Here is a 22,887-nt window from a genome sequence, read left to right as displayed (position 1 = left end):
CAATCCCACCCCAAACCCAGGATTCCCAGCCTTGGTGCAGGCACACGGCACACTCCACGCTCCGCTCTGTGCCCTGCAGGTACCTGATCCGCTCCGACCCGCTGGCACACGTGGCCAACGATGGGCACAGCCGCAAGAGCAGCTGCAGCAACAAGCTGGGCCCCTGCAACCCTGAGACGCGGGACGAGACCCAGCTCTGAGCACAGCCCGTGTGCTGCAGGGACAAAAGCGATGGGACGGGCGGCCAGAGGCACCACGTGGGAGTTTTTAACCTTTTATACCAATACCGCAACTAGTGAGAAAGGCTGCTGGTGCTGGTGGTGAGACTGGAGCTACAGCTCGGCCCGTATGGGGGGGCCGTGTTCAGAATTGTCCCCAAATGATGCAGGCCGTTTGCATTGGATGGGGACACTGCTGAGCCAAGGGCGGCCGCTCGTCCTGCTCCTCTTTGCTGGGTCCGGGATGGATAGCCCAAATTTGGCTCTTTTACCCCAATGCTCTCCTTGCTTGTTGGCTTGTCCTGGGGGCTGCGCGGAGACAGCGGGGAAGAAGAGGACAGTGCAGCCCTTCCAGCACCCAAGCAACATCTGCAAATCCCCAAACACACCAAAAAGACAACAGTGGGACCCAAAGCCGTGCAGCACTGCTCTTTTTGCACACATCCTGGCTATGGGGACGCTGGCACCCAGTGGGGCTCAGCAGCAAAGGCACCGCTGGCTCCATGTGGTGTTGGCCTGGCCAAGGCCCTGTGCTGCCATGGATGTGCACTGGCAGCCCAACCCGACCCCCGGCTGCTTCCAGCACAACGGCAGTGGAGACCTTTCTATAGCAGAAACACAAGACGTATTTTCCATCTATTTTTGCACACTTTGCAATGGCGACGTCTAAAGGTTTTTTTGTTGTTGTTTTTTTCTTTGACTGCCAAGTGAATAACCAAGTTGTTAACTTTCTATACTTTTACATTCATCTACTAAAACCTCAATGTGATTTTTTTTTTTAATTTTTATTTTTATTTTTTAAACAAGAAGCCTGTAAAGCACAACACAGCCCTGCCCTCCCAGCGCCGCTGCCAGGAAGGGGTTCTGCCATTCCCATCCGCCTCCCCTTCCCCCCACGACACACAATAAATGTTGTTTACAAAAACCTGCTTAAAATCACGGCACCCCACGAAGGCGCTGAGCTCCGTGCTGCCTGAGAAGGGAGGAAAACCCACAAACCCACCCAGCCAAAGCTCTGTGGGCTGAGAATCGGACGGTGCCTGGGCTGGCCTTGCTTCTAACGCCTATGGTTTCTGCTGCTTTGCAGCCTAGCATTGCCATCTGGCACTCAGTGGGCAGTGCAGGTGGAAATAGCCCCCACCTGAGCCCTCGGCTGCCCTGAGATGTGGGCCCAACTGAACCATCACCCATGCTCTGATATCATTTGTTTCGCTTTTAACGATGCGTTGTTTTTTTTACATCTCTCTGGCTGCGGCAGCTCTGCGTTTTATTTATTCCTGCTCTTCAGTTGTTGTGCCAAAAAAATTAAGTGGTTCCCACAGGATAAACAGTGAGAGCAGCTGCAGCACAAAGCCAAGGGGGTTGAGCCATGTCTGACCCCACAGCGCCCCGTCCCTCCGCTGTCGGTGCACACAACCAAGCCCAGAGCTGAAGGTTTTGCATCCCATTCACCTCTAAGGGAAGGGGAAACAAAGCAGCACTGCATCCCAACCCAGTGAGGGGGCTGAGGTCATGGCTTCGGACTCGGTGATCCTTACAGACCCCTTTGAGCTCGGGATATTCCACAGTTACCCCATGCTGACCATGCAGAAGGGAACATTTTCATCTCTTTCCCTACAGTTGGCTGCTCTGCATGCCTGGGGGCAGCCCACCGCCCCACAGCACCCCAGGCACTGCAAGAGCATCCCTCGCCCTCACTGCATTCCACTGCCACTTCTGTTTGGTGAATGTACAAAGCTGTGTATTTAACAAGAAAAAAGCTACACGTGTATAAATCAGACACCTTTTTTTTTTTTTGCAGACATTATTTCTACGGTGTAAATTTATAGCTGACATTCTAATGGGATGTTGAAAGAAAAGAAATATACTGTAGATATTTACCTGTGGTCAATGCAAGCCTAAGAACAAGTGTTCAGTTTTTCTAAATCCTCAGACTCGGTTACAACACAGATGTAAAAATGAGAGCATTTTATTTTTGTAATGGTTGTGGCATCAACAGAAGCTGCTGCTGCTCACCCAGGGCCATCTAGGAACGGTGGGCGCTGTGTTGAGGCCATGCAGGAGCAGTGGAGGAGGGAGGTGCTGCACTGACTGCATCACCCCCACAGCTCCAGCACAGCCCCAATGCACAGCAGTGTTTATTTCAGGTTTATTTCTGGTTTTATTCCCCCACCCCCTCCTTTCCCAATGAAATCCAATGGTTTCACCACCAGCAGTGAGTGGCACAGCTCTGGCTCTCAGCTGGCTCAAAGCTCAGCACTTTGCCCAGTGGGGAAGCAGCACCCCCCAGTCCCAGAGGGGATGCACACAGATGGCACTGCTGGCCCAGGGGCGCCTCCTCTTCCCCCTTGGCTGCCCCCCTATGGGGCAGAACACAGCGCTGGGGCCCCCAGAGCAACAAAACGCCCTTAGAAAAAACAGGATTCTATAAAGGATACAGAGCTGAAAGGCCCTGAGGAATGCAGACACACGAGAGAGGGCTGCAGCAGTTCCAGGTTTACGGGCATTGGGTTCTGTGGCACTAACAGCTCCATCCTCTGAACAGGGACCACATCCCCACGCCACATCACACGTTGCAGCCCTACTGAGCATTCACACAGCCATCCCCAGTTTTACTCCTCCCTCTGAACTCAGCCTTTTTACTTCCCAAGGGGGAACTGCTCTCCAGGTCAGCTCTGCCTGGGCTCCATCAGCCACAGCCAACAGGAAACGCATCCTTCCCTCTCCGAGGCCTCATTTTGGGACATGTGTTCTTGGGGTGCACTACAGCCAGCCACCCGGAGATGTTTTTGTACGAATTCCCGTGAAGATGTTTCACATTTCTGTAAAGAGAAATCGAAATAAAAGAGCTGCATGCAGCAACAACAGAGAATGCTGTCTGCCTGGTGGCTGCAGCGTCCTGGGGGGGCTCTGAGTGGGAGCACAGAGCTTCTGCCAGCTGCCAGTAATGCTGGTGCAATTACTTTGTTTTCCACGACAGCTTCATGCTGTGATACACAGCCCATGCCAATGGTGGTGCTCAGCAGGGGCTCGGGGCAGACTGCTCCCCACACTGCATTGCTCCTGGGGCTGCGCTGCAAATTCAGTATTTAAACTATTTAATGTTAAATAAATAGTTAATATTGAATAATAGTTAATAGTTGAGTAGTTAATAAATCCCTCCTGCGCTCTGGCAAAGCGCTTGCTTTGCTCACAGGCATTGCACAAGGCAGGCAGCCCACAGGAAGGCAGGCACGGCCCCTGGGTTCACCGTGGGTCTGTTATTGGCATCCCTCATTTGAGCCACTGATCCTATTCCAACTTTGAGTCACTTCTGTCTGCACTCTGAAGAACTGACAGCAACATTCAGAACGATGCGTGGACTGAAAGAAGAGCAGCATTTAAGTAAGAAATCCTTTCAGTTCATTTGACCTTCATCCAGAAGGGAAGCTCCATTTCCTTTGTGTGGAGAGCACAGCTCCAACAGCATCACCTCTTTGGATGCCTTCACGCTACGGCCTGCAGCAGTCAGACTGTGTACAACAGAACAGAAGACACATCCATGCATCTGTTACTCCTTCACACTTCAGTCCTCTTTAAACTCCAATGCACTGCCTGGAACAGAAGGGTGAAAGCACTCCTTGTGTGCCCAAACACACCTGCCAACTCAGAACCACAGCTGAGAGATTCCACTTGCAGTTATCTGCTATCAGTGATGCACTCAAGCCATTACTATTATTTCCTACTTTCTTCCATACTCTATGAGCCACAGCCCAGTGTCTGCATGGTGGCCCGGGTTTCATCACAAACACTGAGCTATGGCACACGTGAGGTACTCCCATTTTGTTCAGCCATTCTTGCAGTTCACCAAAGCAGAATCCCATCCCACCCCAAGGTTCTGAGACCTGTCTGAGAGCCTGCAGCATCTCCTGGGCTTTGTCACATCTGTGCTCCTCGGTGCCGTGAGCGCAGCACAACTGAAGCTGTGATCAGAACTGCCATCCACAGAGAATTTGGGCGTGCTGTAATAAACGTGCAACAAGAACTGCAGAGGTCAACTGGACAGCCACACACCTCTAACTACTTCAAACTGTCCTGCAGAGCCCTTATACAGCAGTTTTCACTGTAGCACTTCACAGCTGGGAAGATGGTAACCCAGGGGAGGTGCTGCTGGATGGATGGGCACCAGGTCCCAGCAGCACCAACTTCAGAGTGAAGACATAACTGAGTGTTGTGACACTGCTGTGTCAGCTCTGAGGACCTGTGGGGAAAACGACCAAAACCAAAGGAAAATTCAGGGTCTTGAGAACTCATTCACGTCTCCCTGCCTTTCCTCTGTCCCCAAACCATCTGGCACAGCCACAGCTCCCAGAAGATGCCTCTCCCATGTAGCAACATCGCATGGTTTTGTGCTCTCAGCTCTCCCACAAGTGCAGCACGCAGCCCTGAGCTGCACTCAGGTTTTCAGAACGCCTCAGTTGTTCAAACTTGGCTACTTCTTGCCTGAACAGCATGGTGAAAATGAGACAAAGACACATTAACTACAAAAGCAAAACAGTATGGGCAAACACACAACGCAGTGATGTATGAAAGCTTCAGAAACTGCGCTTAAAAGCACTTTAAAGATGTACATTCTTGTATTTTATCAAGAAACGAGTAAGAAGTCGACCCAAAAAGGGGACCCACACCAGTGCTGCCCTGTGTGCTCATTGCTTAGGGCACGAGTGCAGCACAGCCTGCAGCCCACTGCCATCGGGCACCACCAGAGCCAATGCCTTCACGTGGCACAACAGGAGCAGCTGCAGGCAGCCCCGGGGAAGGCTGAGCTCAACAGCCAGGCCAGGCAGCAGATTGATGGCACTGAACCTTTCAGTCCACTCCTCCCTATGAGCAGCAAGATATCAGGCTGTAGGAAATAATATAGGAAACTAAAAATAATGTTGAAAAAAGACACATTAAAACAACCGGCCTCTATGAGCAAAGATTGTTCTGCGCAACAAGCTCTTGGTCAGAAGTATTTCTGAGTTGGAAAAGGCTGCAGCTTTGAGATTTAGATGCTTTTGCGGAGCCAATAGAGGTGCATTACGAGGCTCAACAGTCAATTCATATTTAAATTCCAGAGGTTGCTCCTTGCAGTCACAAGCAAGCTAACAGCCAGCAGCTCAGCAGAAGACATTCCATCGATGCTTCTGCCACTGCCTGAGCACTCGGATCCCAGCAAACACACCGGCCAGAGTCAGGAGTCTGAAGGCTGACAAAATAAATCCTGTTTAAATAACTGTTAAATAACTTCCCAATTTTCTGAAAGCCTGCTGGTCAAATTGCAGCATGCTTCAACCAAGGTCAGGAGAGTTAAGCTGCAGTCGCAAAGATATTGCAGCTGCTGACAGATGAGCTTTCTAGGAGCACAACTGAGCAGAATAGCACATCTTTAAAGCATGTTAGTTCTTTGACGGGATGAAGCTTCACAACAACAAAAGGTACACATGAAATAAAAAGGAAATCAGTTAATGATTTTTATTAAATTTCAGTGCTTTCATAAAATAAATATGGTATATAATATCAAACAGTGAGAAATAAAGCACAAGCATGAAAAGCATGGTAACAAAAGTTACACTCATGACGGTGTTTAATACTTAGCACTTTAGAAACCATAAAGCCTTTCATTATTTACAAGCAGCAAACTATCTAACATCATTTACAAAGTTGCAGCAGCCTATCAAGAAGTACTGGAAGGGGACAAAAAGATGGAGAGATCACCATGGAAGACCCTCACTCCACTCTACCTAGTCAGCTCTTCATTAGGTACCCTACTTTCCCCTGATGTACATAACTTCTCTTGACTTCCATTACTCTCAACGTTGACTAATTACACTGCATTCTATTGCAGAGCTCAGTTCATCTCTAGGTTGGTGCGGTGCCTCCAGCACTCACAAGGGATGTTTTCAAGTAACACTCCAAAGAAAAGTAAACATGTGCAAACCCAAGTTAGAAAGCGAGGCGCCCTGCAGGCAGTCACCCAGATGGAGCAGGGGCTGCTCAGCAGGTGTAGGAGCCACAGAAACCTACTGGGAGGCCCAGCCTGAGCAGACAAGACCTTAAGAACTGGAACGGAACTGCAAATACACCCTGTCACCACAGAGAAAAACGTAACCTGCTGAAACACGAGGATTTTTAAGGTCATGACTCAAGATTTAATATTTCAACATGAAAAGAAATCCAAGCCATTCGACTTTTTTGGGGCTTTTGAAACAAATGCAAACATCTCTGTTTAAAAATCGCTCTTAAATGAGAAAAACAAATCAATATATATTAATATATCACCCAAAATAAAAAAAAACGTACACACTCTTCATTTTCGAGCATGCTGCTCATTCAGAAGAAAGACAGGACAGAGAAAGTAGAATTACATTTCATGATATAATAAAAACATTAAAATTTGTGATCCTTAAGTGCACCATCGTACAGAGTAGCGTGCTCAGAGTGGACATGTTCTATACCTACCAGAATCCATCTTTATCAAAGCAAACAAATCCTTAGGACACTACCTGAAACTGATAACAACTGTGCTCCGTTCAGCTTGCTTGCCTCAAGTTTCAACCAGGCACATTCCAGCCAGCAGCACCTGTACGCCTCTTCATGATTGTATTCCACAGATCTTTCCATTTGTGAACAACTTTTAGTCGTTTTTTTGTTTGTTTTTAAAAAAGACTGGCTTTTGCAATGCTTATTCTAAACAGACACTGCAAGAACTCTGTTCTGAGCAGCACAGGTTGGGGCTCTTTTTCAGAGGTCTGAGAGCTGGGCTCGCATTGGCAGTAGATACAGAGCAGCTATTGGACGTATCAAACAGCGCCTCAAAAAAGCCTGAAAGGAAGATTTCCCTAAAGACTGCTTTAAAAAACCAAGCCAAACCCAAAGCACTTCACCCGAGATCTGTTCCATCTTCTACTGAAGTTCAGAGCTTGCCAGCTTTAAGAACGACAGGAAGGAGGCGGCAATGAGGCGGAAACAAAACCAAGTAATTCCCAATTTGTACCGATGGAAAGCTTCAAGTAAAAGGAAACCCACTTGTTCAAGATCTTGCTACATGCACAGTCCCTCATCAGTTGAAAGCCACAGTAGTTAGCATTGGGTGTAACAGCAGATTTCTCATTCATAAAAAACACTGATAATGTTCCTTCATTCTTAATTACTTGCATCCACGGTTTCTGTTTAGAAACTTCTTAAAAAATGTTTATGGTTCTGCACATTTCATACCAAACCAGAGGAAAACAGTAAACATGTCTTCGTTTGATGCAATCCCATTCAGCAATCTCCTCCCCAGGAGCTCAGTGTCATTTACGAGTCTGAGTCTTCTTTGGCACTGCAGGTCGCTTGGCTTGCCACAAGTGGTTATGGATGGTAAGAGCATCCACGCTAACAGACATGGTTTTGGCTGGAATCACATTGAACTGTTTTCTGTCTGAACTGTATTTGTAAAGTTTGTCAATCATTTTCTTGGTGATGCTCTTTGGCCCCGTTCCAGTCAGCTTGTAGATTTCTTCAGTATCTGGGTAGTAGCAGTAAAGTGCTCTGAACTGGCAGCCAGCATCACGGAACAAAATGATGTAGTGGTTGGCATCACATTTTTCAAGCTCCTGCATTAAAAATAAGCAAGTAAACATACATGGAGACTTCAGCTCACAGTGAAAACTCCCATATGGTGTGCCCAGTTCTTAGCTTTCCCACATAGCTAAAAAAAGTGGGTTCTTCTTGAATAGCATTCCTCATTTCACAGGTACATTAGGAAATTAGCACCATGGATGAGTGGGGTTCTGAAGCGAGCAGCACCACAGGTGAACTTGACTGTGAGTGCATTCATGATTTCATATTTTATTGCTTACCTCTAATATTGAATTCTTATGTGGTTCATTCACTTTTCCAGCAAGACAGCAGTGAGATATAGCGTTGTGAATGATAGGTTTGTTTGATTTGCTGCTGGGTTCCTTAAATAATTTTGGACCTAAGGAAGAGAAGCAAGCAAACTTTAGTTGTCCAACTCTTAAGAACATTAAGAATTCAATTCATCAGAAGTGCTAGAAAAAAATAAACATTTTCTTCAATAACTTGTAGATATCAAACAGAACAAAACAGGCTTGATAATGTCTCAGAAGTAACAGGTCACACCAAACCCACCAGAGCTTTACATAGCCTGCTAGTCACAATAAATGCTCACACTAAAATGAAAATGGTTACCTGTGTATTCTGCCACTGAAGCAATAGAAGATGCAGTTGAAGCATTCTCCCAGTCTCTTTCTGTGTTTCTGCTAGGATTTCTGCTCAGTATTGGTAACGACTCCATAGATTCAACTCTGTTGGGGAGGGAGAGAGAAAATAAGCATTGCTTTCCCTTCAAATCTCCAACAAGTTCACCAGACACCAGCCCTGTAGAAAAACCAGATTGCTGTCCCTCTTCCTCCTCAGAGCTGTCAGACTCTTCCTACCACATTACTGAGGCAAACTTTCTCTTGTTTTTCTTTTTCCCAAACAAATAAAATTCCAAGTTCGTACAGATTAAATTTGGCACCCAAGTGAAACAGCAGATGAATGAGCCAACTACTGTCGTGCCTCTATTCCTGCAAACCAAAGCAAACAACACTGAATCCTAACACTCTCGTAAGGCAAGATAAAAGTTTCTTTCTTTATTTTTAAGTCTCTCTACCTTTGAGATGGCGTGCCACCAGAGTGTACGCTTTCAGGTTCTGTTGTTGCTGCTGAGGCCAAAGAAAGACTGGAACCAGACTGAGCGCTGCTCAAATTATCAGCTACAAAGAAGAAGAGAAAACGTGAATACATTTATTAAAGCAGATCAGCAGACTCATTGAGAACAAACAACTCAAAATTCTTACGAGTCGAAGAACACTTTGTCCCTGAATCACTGTAAGATTCCTCACGATGGACCGACTTGGGCCTGGGTTTCTTGGGCTTTGATTTGGGCTTTCCAAGCCCTTGCTCCTCCAAGATTTGTTGCTGTTTTTTCCTTAGATACTCTTGCTTGATAAGTTCCCTACGAGCCTTCTCCTCTTCTTTGCGTATCCTGTCCTCCTCAGCTTTGCGACTGAAAAGCAAACCACAACATTCAATATGTGATGATTTTCCTCATTTTAAAGGTCAGAGGAGCCATCCTTTTCCACATGCTATTACCGAGCTTCATCTCTTTTTTGCTCTACTTCAGCCTCCAGCTGCTGTTTCCGAAGCCGAGCCTCCTCAGCTTTGCGCTGCTGTTTTAGAAGGAACGCCGCACGTTTTTTCGCCAACTCATCTTCTGCTTTCTGTTCATCCTGCAAGATTCACAGGGATAGAAAGTTGTAAAGACTACAGGAAAACACATCGACCTGAGCATCAAGGATTGCTGAGGATTCCAGGAAGATTTTTAAGGAAAACATACGGCAGTACCTTTGGAAATCTTGATGATCAGAATTGAAGAGCACAAGTCAGAGAACCATACTGAATTTTTTGGTGTTCTCCAAGAGAGCTTCAACACCAAATTTTCCTTTAAGTCCATAAGAGGAAAACAATGCAGGGGCTCACCTTACCCCAATTCGTTTTAAGTAAAGTTAAACAGCACAAAACCTTGTAAAACTGTAAGGTATCATGGAACTGCAGTGTTGCCTAGAGTGGAGAACATAGATAACCCCAGCACAATGATAGCCTTTACAGCAATAAACATGCACCATAGTGCACAGCATCAGAAGACAAAGTTACTGAAGTAAAACCTGGAGTTCTTTTTAAAACAGAAATGTACAAAGAAGGTATTGTCATGTCAGCACATAAAGTTGCCAGGAGATTGCTCCCTGTCAGAAGACTGCTTTCATACAATGTAAAGAACTTTTCTCCTCAAATGTGTTTTTTTCAAATCCTAATATTGCAACCAAAATGCATCCGGCTCCACCAGATGACTCAAGAATGAAGAGGCAAAACCAAGTTCTTCATGCTGGACAAAAGTGTACCAACCCCTAAATACATAAAGGTAACATATTTACCTTGAAGAAAAATCCCACACCAGACTTCTGGTCACCGTCGCTAATTATATCTGCAGAGCTATCCTGGTTCTCAAGTTCTCCTTCATCTGGAGCTTTTAAGTCAGACAAATCTACTTCAATGAGATTAGCCTTGCTCCTCAGTGGCTCATCCACAGGGACATTTTCTTTTCCTGAGCCATCAGAAGAATTCAACCCTGTTTCTTTGAAGCTGTTATTCACCTCTTTGCTCATCTCAGAAATGATATTTGCATCTTTAGAGGTGGAGAGAACAAGTGCCCGCTGATTACTCTCATCATGAAGTCTGTAGGTATCAAAGAAACACTTTTCTTGAGACCCACTTCCCAGATCAGGACTGATTTCAGAGCCTATTTCTGTCGGTGTCTTCGACAAGCTATTGGATGGAAATGGTCTTAAATGCGGCAAGGTTTCGAGACTTTGTGTTGGGGTTTTAACACGTGCTGAGTTCTGCTGTCTGTCTTTAGGGACTTTCAAATCAGCTGGCCTTCCTGACCGAGGACTCCTGCCCTGACCGAAGCGAGGTGGTTTACGAAGACTGTTCATTCCAGTTGGTGACAGGGGCTCAACAAAATGGATCGATGGTTTTACCTTTTGGTCCTGAGAGTTACTTCTGGTTCCTGGTGACGGCACTGATGGAGATTTCATAAGCAGTTCCTGTTGCTGAGAAATCTTTAATATAGCCTGCTGAAGTGTGCTGATTGTCTCATTGAGCTTTTCAATGGAAAGATCACATTCATTAATATCTACTTCTGTAACACTGTCTTCCAGAAGGGCAGCAGAAATAATTTTACTTTTTTCCAATTCATGTATAGCAGCAGAGTCTTTTGGTTTATGTTGCTCAAAAGCTATGCTTTCTTGCATTTTTACTTTTGTTACCTCTTGAGAATCGTTAAGCACGTCTTCTCTTTCCTCCTCCTTCACAAAATACTCTTCAGACTTAGAACCCAAAGAAACTTCATCTAAGTCTTCACCATTCTGTCGAGGGTATTCTTTTGGAAAATGTTCTGGTTTAAGTGGTTGTGGAACATCGGGAGATTTCCCTTTCTTAACAACATGCAAGAAAGCTGCCTTGCCCAATTTTAGTCGCTGCCTTGCTGATAAGGCTTCCATCTTCTTCTTCTGAGCTTCGATTGCTCTTCGTTTCTCTTCCAACTGCATATGAAGCTGCACCAATTCAGAAGCTAGAAGATTAACATTATCTTTATTTGGTCTGTTGGGGCTTTGCTCTCGCTTCTGTTTCCACGTGGTCAGCGGTGCTGGGCAGCTTTCTGATCCATCTGGCGTGGTCTTTTGTGAACTACTTGTGCTGGATTTAGTTTCATAGCTGTTAAGCCTCTGAAGCTTTCGTTCTGCAAAGTTGGTCATGCGGACACTGCCACTGGCCATGGACACGCTGCTCACTTGGGAGATGGTACTCAGACATGGGCTGGAGCGCCCGCTTGCATCATCTTTATCTTCGTGCTCTTTTACCTTCATGTCTTCTTGCAGCTTTGCAGATTCTTCCTCACCTATGTATTTAGCGACTATAGGATGGTCGTCTAAGACTCCCAGGTCCTGTTCAGCGTCCTCTATGTCTAAGAGATCAGAATCAGAGTCCTGTCTCACCATAGTCCACGTAGTATCCGGAACATGTAAATTGAGACTCTTTACATAACTCACATTGACTTTATTAGCTATGTCATCATCAGATTTAGCAGCATGAAGAAAAAATCCTCCAGTGGGTTGATCCTGAGCAGAAGGATCTAAACTGCTACTAGCTAACGGTCTGGAGGCTTCCAACCCTGCCTCCACCAGGGCTACTGAGTCTGCAGCACCGGACTCAGTAACTGGAGTGAAATCAGAACTAGAAATTGGAGTAAAAGTCCTACTGAGATCGTGGTCGCCATGACCGCTACTTGTTTTCTTGCGAATCAAAGGCAAGTGTCCCTCATTTAATCTCTTTGTTATAAAACTCCTTTGTTTCCCCTCCCCACATTCATCCTCTTTATTTATTATTTGTTTCTCCTTTGCTGGCTTTAGAACTGCAGGCATTAAAGGCTCCAAGTAGAAACTGTCTGGTTTGCTTTCTGAAGACTCGCTGTTTATTTTTGGAGACCACGCAGTTGCCACTATGCTGGGTACTCTGGCTGCTGCATTCTGCAATTCCACGTCACCACGGTTTGGCCTTTCTTCAGATCTGATTATTGCAATAAGCTCTTCATCTTCATCCTCAATTTCAACATTGTTCAGCAAGCTCTTCCCATTAGTTTTCAATGATGGAGGATGGGGCTGGTTTTTTGGAGTTACGTTAACGATGTTTGAAGCAAGACTGTCTTTGCTGATTGATCTAGCCAGACTAATGCTATCACCAGACCCAGGGTCCACATCAGTACTGGCAGAATGATGAAGAGCAAATGGTGTTGGCTGAGACAGAGGCCTAGAAAACATAAGAACAGTCTACTGAAGAGAAAGTACAAGCAGTTACGATTTGCTGAGTTAAGGAGCATAATAGACAAAGCCAACATTTCTGTTCTATTTGAAAATGGCAGCCTGTAGCAAGAGTGACCACCAACAGTGAGACAGCAACCTCAGATACTTAAATTCTCAACCGTGCTTATTGGAAATCACGTTTGAAATATGTTCAACTGCAACACTAAAATCAGTCATCCCTGAAAATGCTTTTTTTTTTTTAATTAAAGAAAATAAAGTTAAGCAACTCAGTCCATTACTAAGGAAGTGATACCATATTACTACAAGGACTTTTGTCACAGTATGGACTATCCTTCCATTAAACAGTGCTGTAATAATACCCACAAGCACACATTACCTGGGTTTCTTCTCTGGCCATGCAAGAACTGAACCTCGTGGCTGCCCATCAACACGGGTCAGAGAATTAGAACGATGTCGATGACCTACAATATTTTTTAAATGGGCAGTGTTTAGAAACAACCTTTAAGCTAAGAGAATCATTGCCTTTGATAGCAAATATAATACATTATTTCGCCAAGAGATGGCAGCAAAAAACAAATTTGCACAAACTATTAAAGAAAATTAAACAAAAGCCTGGTAAAATACACTGAAAAAATGGCACTGTACACATAAATAGACACATGTGCATACACATCTGTATCTATTTATACACAGATGTGAATTCTGCATTTCCATGCATGGAAGTGCTCAGTTTGCTTTCCTCATCCTTCCCACTCAATTCAGCCCCATCTTTTTTTTTTCTTATTTTGTTTGGGTTTAAACAGTCTCCATCATGGCATGTTGTAAGAGCCCAGGCAGTTGAAATGAAGTTTGGTCAGTACTATTGCTGATAAAAGAAAATAAGATCTAAGTAACTCCGTATAAAACCCAAATTTTCCAAAAGTACCTTTAAATTAAGTTTACTGTCTTCACTCAGCATGTGTATTTCTTTGTTGCATTGACAGTGATGGGCATTGCCTTTTGAAATGTAAATTCAAAGTAGACTTACCAGGGCTCTCTTCACCCTGTAAAGATTTTTGCTGTTTCTGTCTCAAAGGGAGCAGTGGATGGGAAGGGCTAAAGGCAGGGCTTCCTCCTTTGCCACTAATTGAGAAAATCAGAACAGTAAGAATTCATTAATAGAAGTTTTTTTTTTCTATAACAACAGAGAAAGGTTATACAGCAGAGAAGTTACAGTAGTAAGAGTTGCCCCCATTCTCCCTTAAAACACAAGATCACATCATCAGTATTAAAGAACTTAAAAATTAAGGTTTTCACATGAAACAATAGAAAAGTAAACTACTATCTGAAATCAGAGTGCTTTATGTTGTTAAATACAGTGACTTTAAAACGTAGCTCAGGTAACAGTACCCTTGAGACAAAGTAAAGGCTGAATTAACTTTCTTACAGCTCTCACATTTGGTACAGCTGAAAAACCTTGTCACTGACTTCCTTGTGCATTGAATCAGTTAAGTTTTTTCATACCAACATTTAAAGAACGTGGCCAAAGATCAGATGCTTGGACAGTTTTCACATTTCACACTATCTTCAAAATAAAAGAAGAATTTCTTCTATAACACAACAGTGACATTTGGTGTTGAGGCTCACTGGAATTTGCCAAAGATCAAACATAACAGTGCCAAGTATTTCTCTGAACTTCAGAATATTTTACATATTGAGTGAATTCAAGCTGCGTGCAGAAAATCTGCAGCAAAATCAAAACAGCTAGAAGCAGAATTTTCTATGTGATCCAAAATAATCCAGTATAAGATCCATCTAAACAACATGAAAACAGACTTACAGGTAGTCAGGTTCTTCAGGGTGCAGGTAGTACCTACTGCAAGCTTCAGAGCCTGCCTGAGCTGAGGGCTGCATGTCTGCTGGATTGGTACTAGCAGGACTGGCCATGAAACTCCTCTTAGTTGCATTGGAGATGGGAACGGGTGGGCGGCTGCTCTTCTGCTGCAACACTGTTTTAACTGCATATATATTAAAAATTGTGTTAATGTTATAAATAACCATCAAAATAACAAAGCAGAAAAGGAAGTTTCAAACTGCAGTACACTACAGTGACCATTCTGTGACACAAAACTGAAATGCAGTAGAAGTAATAACCTGGATTTAAAAAACATATATTCTGGTGGTTTTATTGGAAAGGAAGTAAATGATGAGTGCATTGGAGTAAAAAAAAAAAAATAATCTGCTTATCACATTGCAAAACTTAGAACCCAATCCACAAGGACTAACCTGGCTTTCCTTTTTTCCCTGCTTTCAAAGACCACCGCAGCACGCAGAAAGCTCCAAAGCAAACAGCAAAGCTCCAAAGCAAACAGCAACGCGTAACGGCTTTTCATTCTGATGTAAATATTTGGAAATAACTCACTGATATTTATGAAACATAAAAGACTTACCATCTTTTATTTCCTGAACATCTCTTGGTTGCACAAAGTCTGGTTTGACATTCTCAAACCACCAGAAGAGTTCCGCAATGAATACCATGACATTAGGCTAGAAGAGAAAACAATGCTCCTCACAGTAACAAAATAACTGCTAGTGATTTGCCTACATTTTGTTCAGAAATGTGTCCTTCATTATGTTCCTTACCTTTAAAACTAAAGGAGCATACAACATGTCCTCCAGTGTGAGATAAAAGCATTTGTTTAGATATTCATTTGAGAATTCTCTCAAGAGTTGAATGTTATAAAGGCTGTCAGCGATTGATGTCACCTCCTTCAAACAAATATCTAGAAAGGTAAGAAAGACAAGTTATGGCACTAACCAGTGAGTTAAACTTCCATCCACAGCTAACAGAAATACTATGCACAGCAACTTCAGGGTGCTTATAAAGCATCACTTCATATTTAATGGCCAACAGTGAATCTTTCTACCTCTTAAATACCAGAGGATAGGAAAAGAAGGGAGAAGAAAAGCAACCAAGTATCAATTTGGTGTTTGTTTTACAAACCATATATGATTTTCATATCACAGAAGAGGTGAACAGGCCACAAACGATACCCAGTGGTAAAGTAAAAAAGCAAATAAAACCAGGTTTGCAAATAACACAGGCTGGCAGTTCAAGTTGTATGCATCTGCTGATCACCACAAGAACTGTGAGCCAACAGTAATGCGTGTTTATTTCTTCTGAAGGTTTAATCAGACCAAGCTCAGCAATATTAAGAGACAACATCTATTAAAAAACAGACTAACTCCTATAACATCTGCTGCTTTCTCATTAGATAATTCATTTCTAGTTCAACTTTTAAATACTTCAGAATACTATCTAAGAAACTTTTCTACATACCATCTAGCTTCATTTGCTCTGGACAATAATAGTGTATCACAGCTAACAGAGCAGCACCATCGCTACCATCCTTCATCAAATCCTCCAGCAAAGGAAAGTAAGGTAATTGCCTGCTTGACAGATGGTCTCTTCGGTAACGCACCTGAAAAAAGAAAACTGGTGTTCATGTGATGCCAAGGAACACAGGAGCTGTACTTAAGTACTGAAAGCTCCTTATGGTGGATCCTTCATAGCATTCTACTTTATCTAAGTCAAAAACAACGTATGAGGTTATACTCTCCCCTCCATAGAGGCCAATTCAGAAGAATACAGTGCTTCCGTTTTAAACATTCTCCTCATATCTGGAAGCAGTCCATGTGGGATTCCTAGCTTCATAGACAGGTTTTAACTTAATGCAAACTAATTTAAGCCAGCATCCTTCCACGCAGATGCACAAATGCAGCAGACTCAAAGAAAGAGAAACAGACAACTTACACACATACATATATAAAGCTTCAGGGGAAAAAATTAAGATGAACTAGTGATTTCTCATGTGTTACCCACACACAGACTTGCCACCATATCACCAGAGAGCAAAGGTTTCTTGGAGAGATTCAGAGCATTGTATACAACAGCAATGTGCAAAGGAAAAAATGGGGCTTTTCTCAAAAACGCTCTGTGAGAGGAGGAGGAAAGGCTGAAATCAATGGCACAACTCTCCTTGATTTCACTACACATCAGCACCAAACTCCTCCTGGCTACCTCTGGACCCTCACATGATTTTGAGCTTAGTTGATGAGTATCTAAAGAACGTCCTGCAATTTTTTCAAGAAAAGTTTTAGCGTGATGTTTACTAACAATCCACGTGCTGGACTGGAGGGCTACATCCAAGTCCCAGCAGCAAAATGATCCAGCAAGCAAAAAATAATACAGTGCAGAGCCCATCAGAAGTATCTTACAGCGATGGAAAAGATTCCTTTCACACCAGCACGTTAACAGCACTTAACATCTCATGAACTCTCTTCATGCATGTGCTGGCCTGCTGCTATGCAGAGAACATCCTTAAGGAGCGTAACAAAGTTTTATTTTATCTGTAGTACCATAAACTTTCCAAGATAACCTGGGCAAGCTCTCTGTGCACACGCACACACACACACACACACACACACACTCGTGTCAATTTAGGATGGCACAGGCTGAGAAAAATCATATTCAAAAGAAAGAAGGTCGCTCATAAGCAATTTAATAATAAGAATTTCATAATAAGGAACAGCTCCATTTATTTTGAACAAGTGTAAATACAGCACGTTGTGTTTCTCTGGCAAAGGTAAGTATGTCTAAAAGCAATGCTATTGCTATTTTCCCAGGTGCAAATGATCTTTTTTCCCCAGCCTGGAGCACTCCACAAATACGTAATGGAATGTGATTCATACTGTACCACACGAGCATATTCCACTGGTTCCTGCATGCAGTGCGATATGGCATGCATCAGATCAGGCTTACACAAAAAGAAATAGCGAGATATAGGATGGTGGTTATTCACACACGAAACAAATCAAAGGCATCAGCAACATCCATTATGCACTGGAAAGGCGGTCATTAAGTCTGATAAAACAAGTGTGCACACTAAGGTGATCTGGTTAGCTTAAAAGGTTCATCGTTCATCCACTTAGTTGAAGTAAACAAATTAAAAGAAACGTCAGGAATTTCATTTTGCATTTTGGTTGCTCCGCTATTTAAAATAGGAACGTATTTCTGTTCTAATGGGAAAGGAATTTAAATGGAATTTAAACCAACCACAGTCAATACTGTATCTGTTTCTTCTACTCTCACTTAGGAGTCTCTAAATATAACGTGAACCTATGCAGCTTCTTGGCAATGCTATCAAATGTAGGCCTCCGATACAGATGGGACCTTTGAGCACACAGAACACAAGAGACAAACTGCAGGTCAATACTTGATTACGTTGTCACGAGTCATTAAACGAGGTTGCCAGGGCTCTGGCACAGATTCCATCAGCCTGCAGCTCCCTACTCCCATTCTCTTTATTTCAGACACTTCAAGTTTTCGGTGCGGTCCACTCGGTTGAAACAAACCCAAGATTGTAGAATCATAGAACAGCTTGGGTTGGAAAGAACCTCAAGGATCATCAGGTTTCAACCCCACTGCCAGAGGCAGAGCTGTCAATGCTTCTTCCAGTATTAGGAGCAAGAAGGGAGCGATGGAGCTCAGTGTGGAAAGGCAGAAATGGCCAGAGCACGCCTGCCTTCTCCAGCTGCACCACTCTTGGGAATCTGCAACTGAGACAACAGCTCTCATCCTACCAAGCAGAAAATGAGAAGCACCACATCCAGCAAAGTGCAGGACGAAGGGCACCGAGGCCAAGAGAAAACTGAGGAACAAACGAGAACCTCTGCAAATTCAGATAAAACCAGGAAGCTCAACTAAAAGCAAACAACATCAATTCCACTTTGTATAAAGCCAAAACCTACATGTTTCTATTTCCATTTTCACACTTCCCCTAAAATAAGAATACTGTCTTTCCTCCCATTATGCCAGCTTCAGTTTAATTCACCATACAGTTCTACTCCTCATAGCAACCAAACCGGTTCGTCAAATCTTCTTACCTCCTCTCAATGAATAACGGTGTTCTGGGTTGGATTTACCAACTATGGGAACGCAAGAGCACCACACAATGAACCAGTGCAGACATCTACTTATCTTAACAATGGATTCAAAGATTAAGCAACCATTTAAACCGACCAGCTTTTGTATCACCTTAGTGCTGCCATCCCATTGCCTATTTACAACAGAAATACTGAGTGTAACTGTTTCAACCACTGTTAATCTCCCAGCTTTTTGCTGCTACTCCATATTCCTCACTCCTGCACTCTGGAAACAATTTTGAAGTGCTGTAAAGTGATTATGCTGTATGCTGTACAGTATGCAGAAATCATGTTATGAAAATAAAGCCTGATGACCAGAAAGCTTATGCAGAGGGTTTGCTGGTTTTTATAAAGAATGCCTAAGCAGCATTGCAAATGGAAGCAAACAATCCCAAGAAATTTAAAAAGCCATGATTTTGTGGATGACAACTGGCGTAAAAGTAAATCACTTACAGGTACTAATTTCCAATACCATTTGGAAGGAGACTGCTCAGGAAGCAAGGAAAGGAATGTAGGAATAGGAAAGGAACATCAGCAATGCAAGTTATAAGCAGTAATACTTCAATGCACTTCAGCAAGAAACACTTTCATATTCAAAGGGTTTGTAGTCCAGAAGTTTAAATTAAGGAAGAGGCCCCAAAGTCAGTAGGTCAAATTGGTAACATAGGATCCTTTGGAGCAGACATCAACTTGTGAACTAACAGCTCTCAGGTCCCTCATCATCAGAAGATTTTACATAAAGCACACAAAACCTTTGCCACAACGTGGAAATTGAGTAACAGTGCCTTGTTCGTACATTACAATTTTATCCCCTTTGCACAGCAATGCCAACTAGAGGAAAGAGCATGGAGCTCTTCTAAAGGCTTTGTGAAGCCATTAATTGGGAGCACTGATAGTGGTGTGCTATGTTTGCAAAAAAAAAAGAAGTCTATTTTACATTCTCCAGCAATGAAAGTGTCCAGTGTTTTTGCAACATGATGCATTGTGATATATCTTCAGGGGAGAAGGTAGAAAAGAGTCACAAACATGTAACATACCAAAAGTATGCTCACCAGACAGAGCTGGAATGAGCTTCTAAATTGAAATTAGACAAAATTCATGCAAAATGAATACACCCCCAAAAGCTTTCAAAATATATGCTATATATTTTGTTCTGTGAAAGCTGAGTGAAGTCTACTGAAATTATTAAACTAACACAAGTTATTTTAGTCCAACTAAAAGGAAAGTCAAAAGATCCTACAGGGGTTGAAAGGAAAGGAAGGGCACCAAGAAACACAAATTGCATGCACAGAATCTCAGGAGTTTTGAGGACTGGATGCCTCACATGTATCTGACAAAGAAAAGGCTGAGATGTTTATACCCAAAGCCACTGATCACTAATGCACAGAGTTCTGACTGAAGACAAAACTGTTTTACCTTCTGATGCCCTGGACTTTCCATTAACTGCTGTTTTAATTTGATCTCCTTCTCTGTTATCTCTCTCATTTTAAGGTTCACCTAAAAGGGCAAAGCACAGAAAGGATTAACATTGGGATAAATACATCCAAATATACGTTTGCCTCAAGTAACAAAAAATAATCTTGTGGAACAAGTAACACGATAATCACAAGCAGTTCTTTGAAGTAGAAAAGATGACAGAAAGGGGCAGTTAAGAAAGATGGATGGAATGCACCCATCAGAAGCTTTGTGAAAATTGCACAAGGAACAGACACTGCCCTTGAAGCAAATTTTACCTTGTTAATCCAGAAAACCATTGCATCCTCCAGATCATAGGGCAGTTCTTTTGAGGCACTGAATGTAGAGAAACGCTTGACGCTAGCGACCACCTTTTCAATGCTGATCATTTCTACGGTGTAGGCCATCATAAGGGCGTCAATCATCGCCATGTGAGAGCTCTGAAACAAGAACTCAATGAGTACTAAAAACCAAAATCCTGCAGGAAAAAAACCTTTGTATGCTCTGACTGTATTTACACTGACAAATTCCCGAGGTTAGCGGCCTAGAAACGAGAATCCCTTCCTTCCACGAACGATTTTAAATCGCGTTAAATAAAAAGATCATTAGGTGGATTTAATTAAGCTAACCATTTTGATCGGTGCGCAGCCCAGATCAGATTCAGACACAGGTGTGTCATCGCCCTCCATGACGTAAATCCCCTTTCGAGACAGCGCCTGGATCACCGACTGGTGGCCCTGCAGTGCTGCCACCTGGTCGCCCTTGAGGATCAGGCTGCAGACGCGGCAGTACAGCTCACTGGACAGCAGCAGCTTGATGACGGGAGGCTTGATGTGCTCCTGCTCATACTGGTCTATGTAGAACGGGTCCTTCAGCTCCTCGGGGACGTTATCTGGAACAAAGGGGTTTCAACAAGCGCATCACTAAGGGTGTAATTCGCAGGCAGCAGAGCAGAAGGGTCAATGCTTGCACTGTGCTCCTCCCCCAGCGGCTCCCACCCTCACCAAGACCTGCACATTTGCTGCTAATCAGCAGATCCACACAGCTGGCAGCAATTCTATCATTTCAAATCACGCACTGCTAGCTGAAGCACTGTCAGTGCTAACAGTTGCAATGCTACAGCTCCAGGCCAATTCCAACAGCCCAAAGTGGCAGGGAAAGTTCTTGCGAGCAACATTTCCTCGGTATTATTCTAGGGATGCAAAACAAGTTAAAATTAGATGTGTTCTAAAATAAATGCTTGTATCATATCCAGCAATCAGACTGGAGCCCAGCAGTAAGAACAGGACTCTCCACACCAGCAGTACTTGCCAGCCTCACCCGTGTTTTCCTACAAGAAGCCTGACATTGTATCATGCTTGAACACAGGGTTTGATCCCATGTCACCCAACCACTGAAGATCTCCCCCTGAAGTCACTCCAACCGTTCATGTTAATAAGCACATCTAAAGCTGAAGGAATCACTGATCTGGCAGCACGTTCACTTTCCTTCAGCTCATTTCTAGAATAAACACATTTCCCCATTGAAAAAAACTCTGAGCCACAGCATCTCTCAGAACTACAAAATGAGCCACACCATGTTCGTATAAAGAAGAGAAACTGAGACAGGGTTGTATCAAGTATAAGAGCTAAAAGTACATCTCACTTCAATAAAAACACGTAGTAAACCAGTACTGTAATAATATCCCCAACAGCTACTCACACTTTGCCACACAATACTGCCACTACTTGTCAAAATTGAAAGGTTTTTGGAGTTTTCAAGAATTAAGAAGATTATTTTCCTTTACATGGCATTGACTGCTGTGTTACACAGACATGTGCAGTCAGCATATAAGTAATACTGAAGACATTGGGGACAGGAACAATAAAACCTTGCTGGCACCACATCAGAGGTACTGGTTAACAGAGTTGCCCATTTGTTAGTGAACAGACAGCAAATTCAAATATTTCTAATCTCCTTAATATTAGACAACCTGACCCAGAAATGCAAGGCTGCTGAAAGGTAATTCCATTTAACAGACGTTTAACACTGAACTCGGGCCTCCACTGCTAACGACTGGGGAACATCCAAAACTCAGCCTTTCCCCACTGCAGCACTGCATTCCACTGCTCAGAAAGACCTGAGCCTGCTGCCTCTGTCACAGTGCAAAACCCTCAGCACCTCAACCTACAAAGCACAGCAGTGGCACACATATGCACATGGATTCACACACACACATGGATTCACACACACACATATGCATTACCTTCTCTTTCAGAGCCGATCAGATTCTAGTTTGATGCTGTGTCCAATCAAATTAGTTTAAGGACTCAAAAGCCCAGAACACAGAAAATAAAATGCAGAGTTCAAACAAACAAACAAACAAAAGCAAAAATGTGCATTTGGACAAATGCAGAGGTCTGATGAGAGCAGTACGCTCTGGTCTACATCCAACTCCCATCACAACAATGGCTCCTGAGACCTCTCCCTCAACACTGCACCTCCAAATGACAGTGCTGTTCTCCAATCTGCAGCAGCCACACGACCCCCAGATGTGTCCCAGCTCTCACTGCCATCTCTGATCAACATGCCAAGGCCCTGCTTGAACACAACACCCATTTGTCCAGCCCCAGTTTCCATGAGCACCTCTTGCAACGTTTTACTTTCATGATCTGTAACAGTACTCAGGTGTGAAGACACCTACAGCCATTAAAACTTGTATTTTTACATGTGTGCACCAAGGAATGCAGAAAATCAACATGAAAACATCATTCAGAGCAACTACCAGCTAAGCTACAGCTAAAAAAAAAATAAAAATA

The 22,887-nt window shown here is 43.5% G+C and overlaps 2 protein-coding genes across 15 annotated transcripts in view; one reads left to right on the top strand and one right to left on the bottom strand.

Moving 5' to 3' along the window:
• KCNT1 (potassium sodium-activated channel subfamily T member 1) overlaps nucleotides 1-2,015 on the top strand; it is a 55,262-nt gene extending 53,247 nt beyond the window's left edge. For 9 of the 12 annotated variants that reach the window (XR_007380611.1, XR_007380612.1, XR_007380610.1 and 6 more), the window contains one exon: nucleotides 80-117. Coding sequence is in view for 3 of the 12 variants with exons in the window: in XM_048965789.1 (XP_048821746.1) it covers nucleotides 80-200 (121 nt within the window). In the remaining 9 variants the exon portion in view is untranslated. Of the gene's footprint in view, nucleotides 1-79 lie in introns of all 12 variants that reach the window. The other 3 variants (XM_048965789.1, XM_048965790.1, XM_048965791.1) reach the window with 1 other exon arrangement.
• Nucleotides 2,016-5,700: 3,685 nt separating this feature from the next.
• CAMSAP1 (calmodulin regulated spectrin associated protein 1) overlaps nucleotides 5,701-22,887 on the bottom strand; it is a 29,211-nt gene continuing 12,024 nt past the window's right edge. For 2 of the 3 annotated variants that reach the window (XM_048965786.1, XM_048965787.1), the window contains exons 3-19: nucleotides 20,719-20,981; nucleotides 20,368-20,529; nucleotides 20,051-20,131; nucleotides 19,088-19,120; nucleotides 15,990-16,131; nucleotides 15,293-15,432; nucleotides 15,100-15,196; nucleotides 14,490-14,667; nucleotides 13,698-13,792; nucleotides 13,047-13,131; nucleotides 10,223-12,656; nucleotides 9,384-9,520; nucleotides 9,089-9,297; nucleotides 8,902-9,004; nucleotides 8,436-8,551; nucleotides 8,084-8,202; nucleotides 5,701-7,837 (exon numbers count right to left, since the gene is read on the bottom strand). In XM_048965786.1, coding sequence (XP_048821743.1) covers nucleotides 7,535-7,837; nucleotides 8,084-8,202; nucleotides 8,436-8,551; nucleotides 8,902-9,004; nucleotides 9,089-9,297; nucleotides 9,384-9,520; nucleotides 10,223-12,656; nucleotides 13,047-13,131; nucleotides 13,698-13,792; nucleotides 14,490-14,667; nucleotides 15,100-15,196; nucleotides 15,293-15,432; nucleotides 15,990-16,131; nucleotides 19,088-19,120; nucleotides 20,051-20,131; nucleotides 20,368-20,529; nucleotides 20,719-20,981 — 4,697 coding nt within the window. In that variant the 3' untranslated portion in view covers nucleotides 5,701-7,534. The remainder of the gene's footprint in view (nucleotides 7,838-8,083; nucleotides 8,203-8,435; nucleotides 8,552-8,901; nucleotides 9,005-9,088; nucleotides 9,298-9,383; nucleotides 9,521-10,222; nucleotides 12,657-13,046; nucleotides 13,132-13,697; nucleotides 13,793-14,489; nucleotides 14,668-15,099; nucleotides 15,197-15,292; nucleotides 15,433-15,989; nucleotides 16,132-19,087; nucleotides 19,121-20,050; nucleotides 20,132-20,367; nucleotides 20,530-20,718; nucleotides 20,982-22,887) is intronic. The other variant, XM_048965788.1, reaches the window with a different exon arrangement.

This window comes from Lagopus muta, chromosome 19, assembly GCF_023343835.1.
Source record: "Lagopus muta isolate bLagMut1 chromosome 19, bLagMut1 primary, whole genome shotgun sequence".
NCBI lineage: Eukaryota > Metazoa > Chordata > Aves > Galliformes > Phasianidae > Lagopus > Lagopus muta.
Note: the sequence above shows the minus strand (reverse complement) of the source record. Positions and strands in the feature narration are given on the sequence as shown.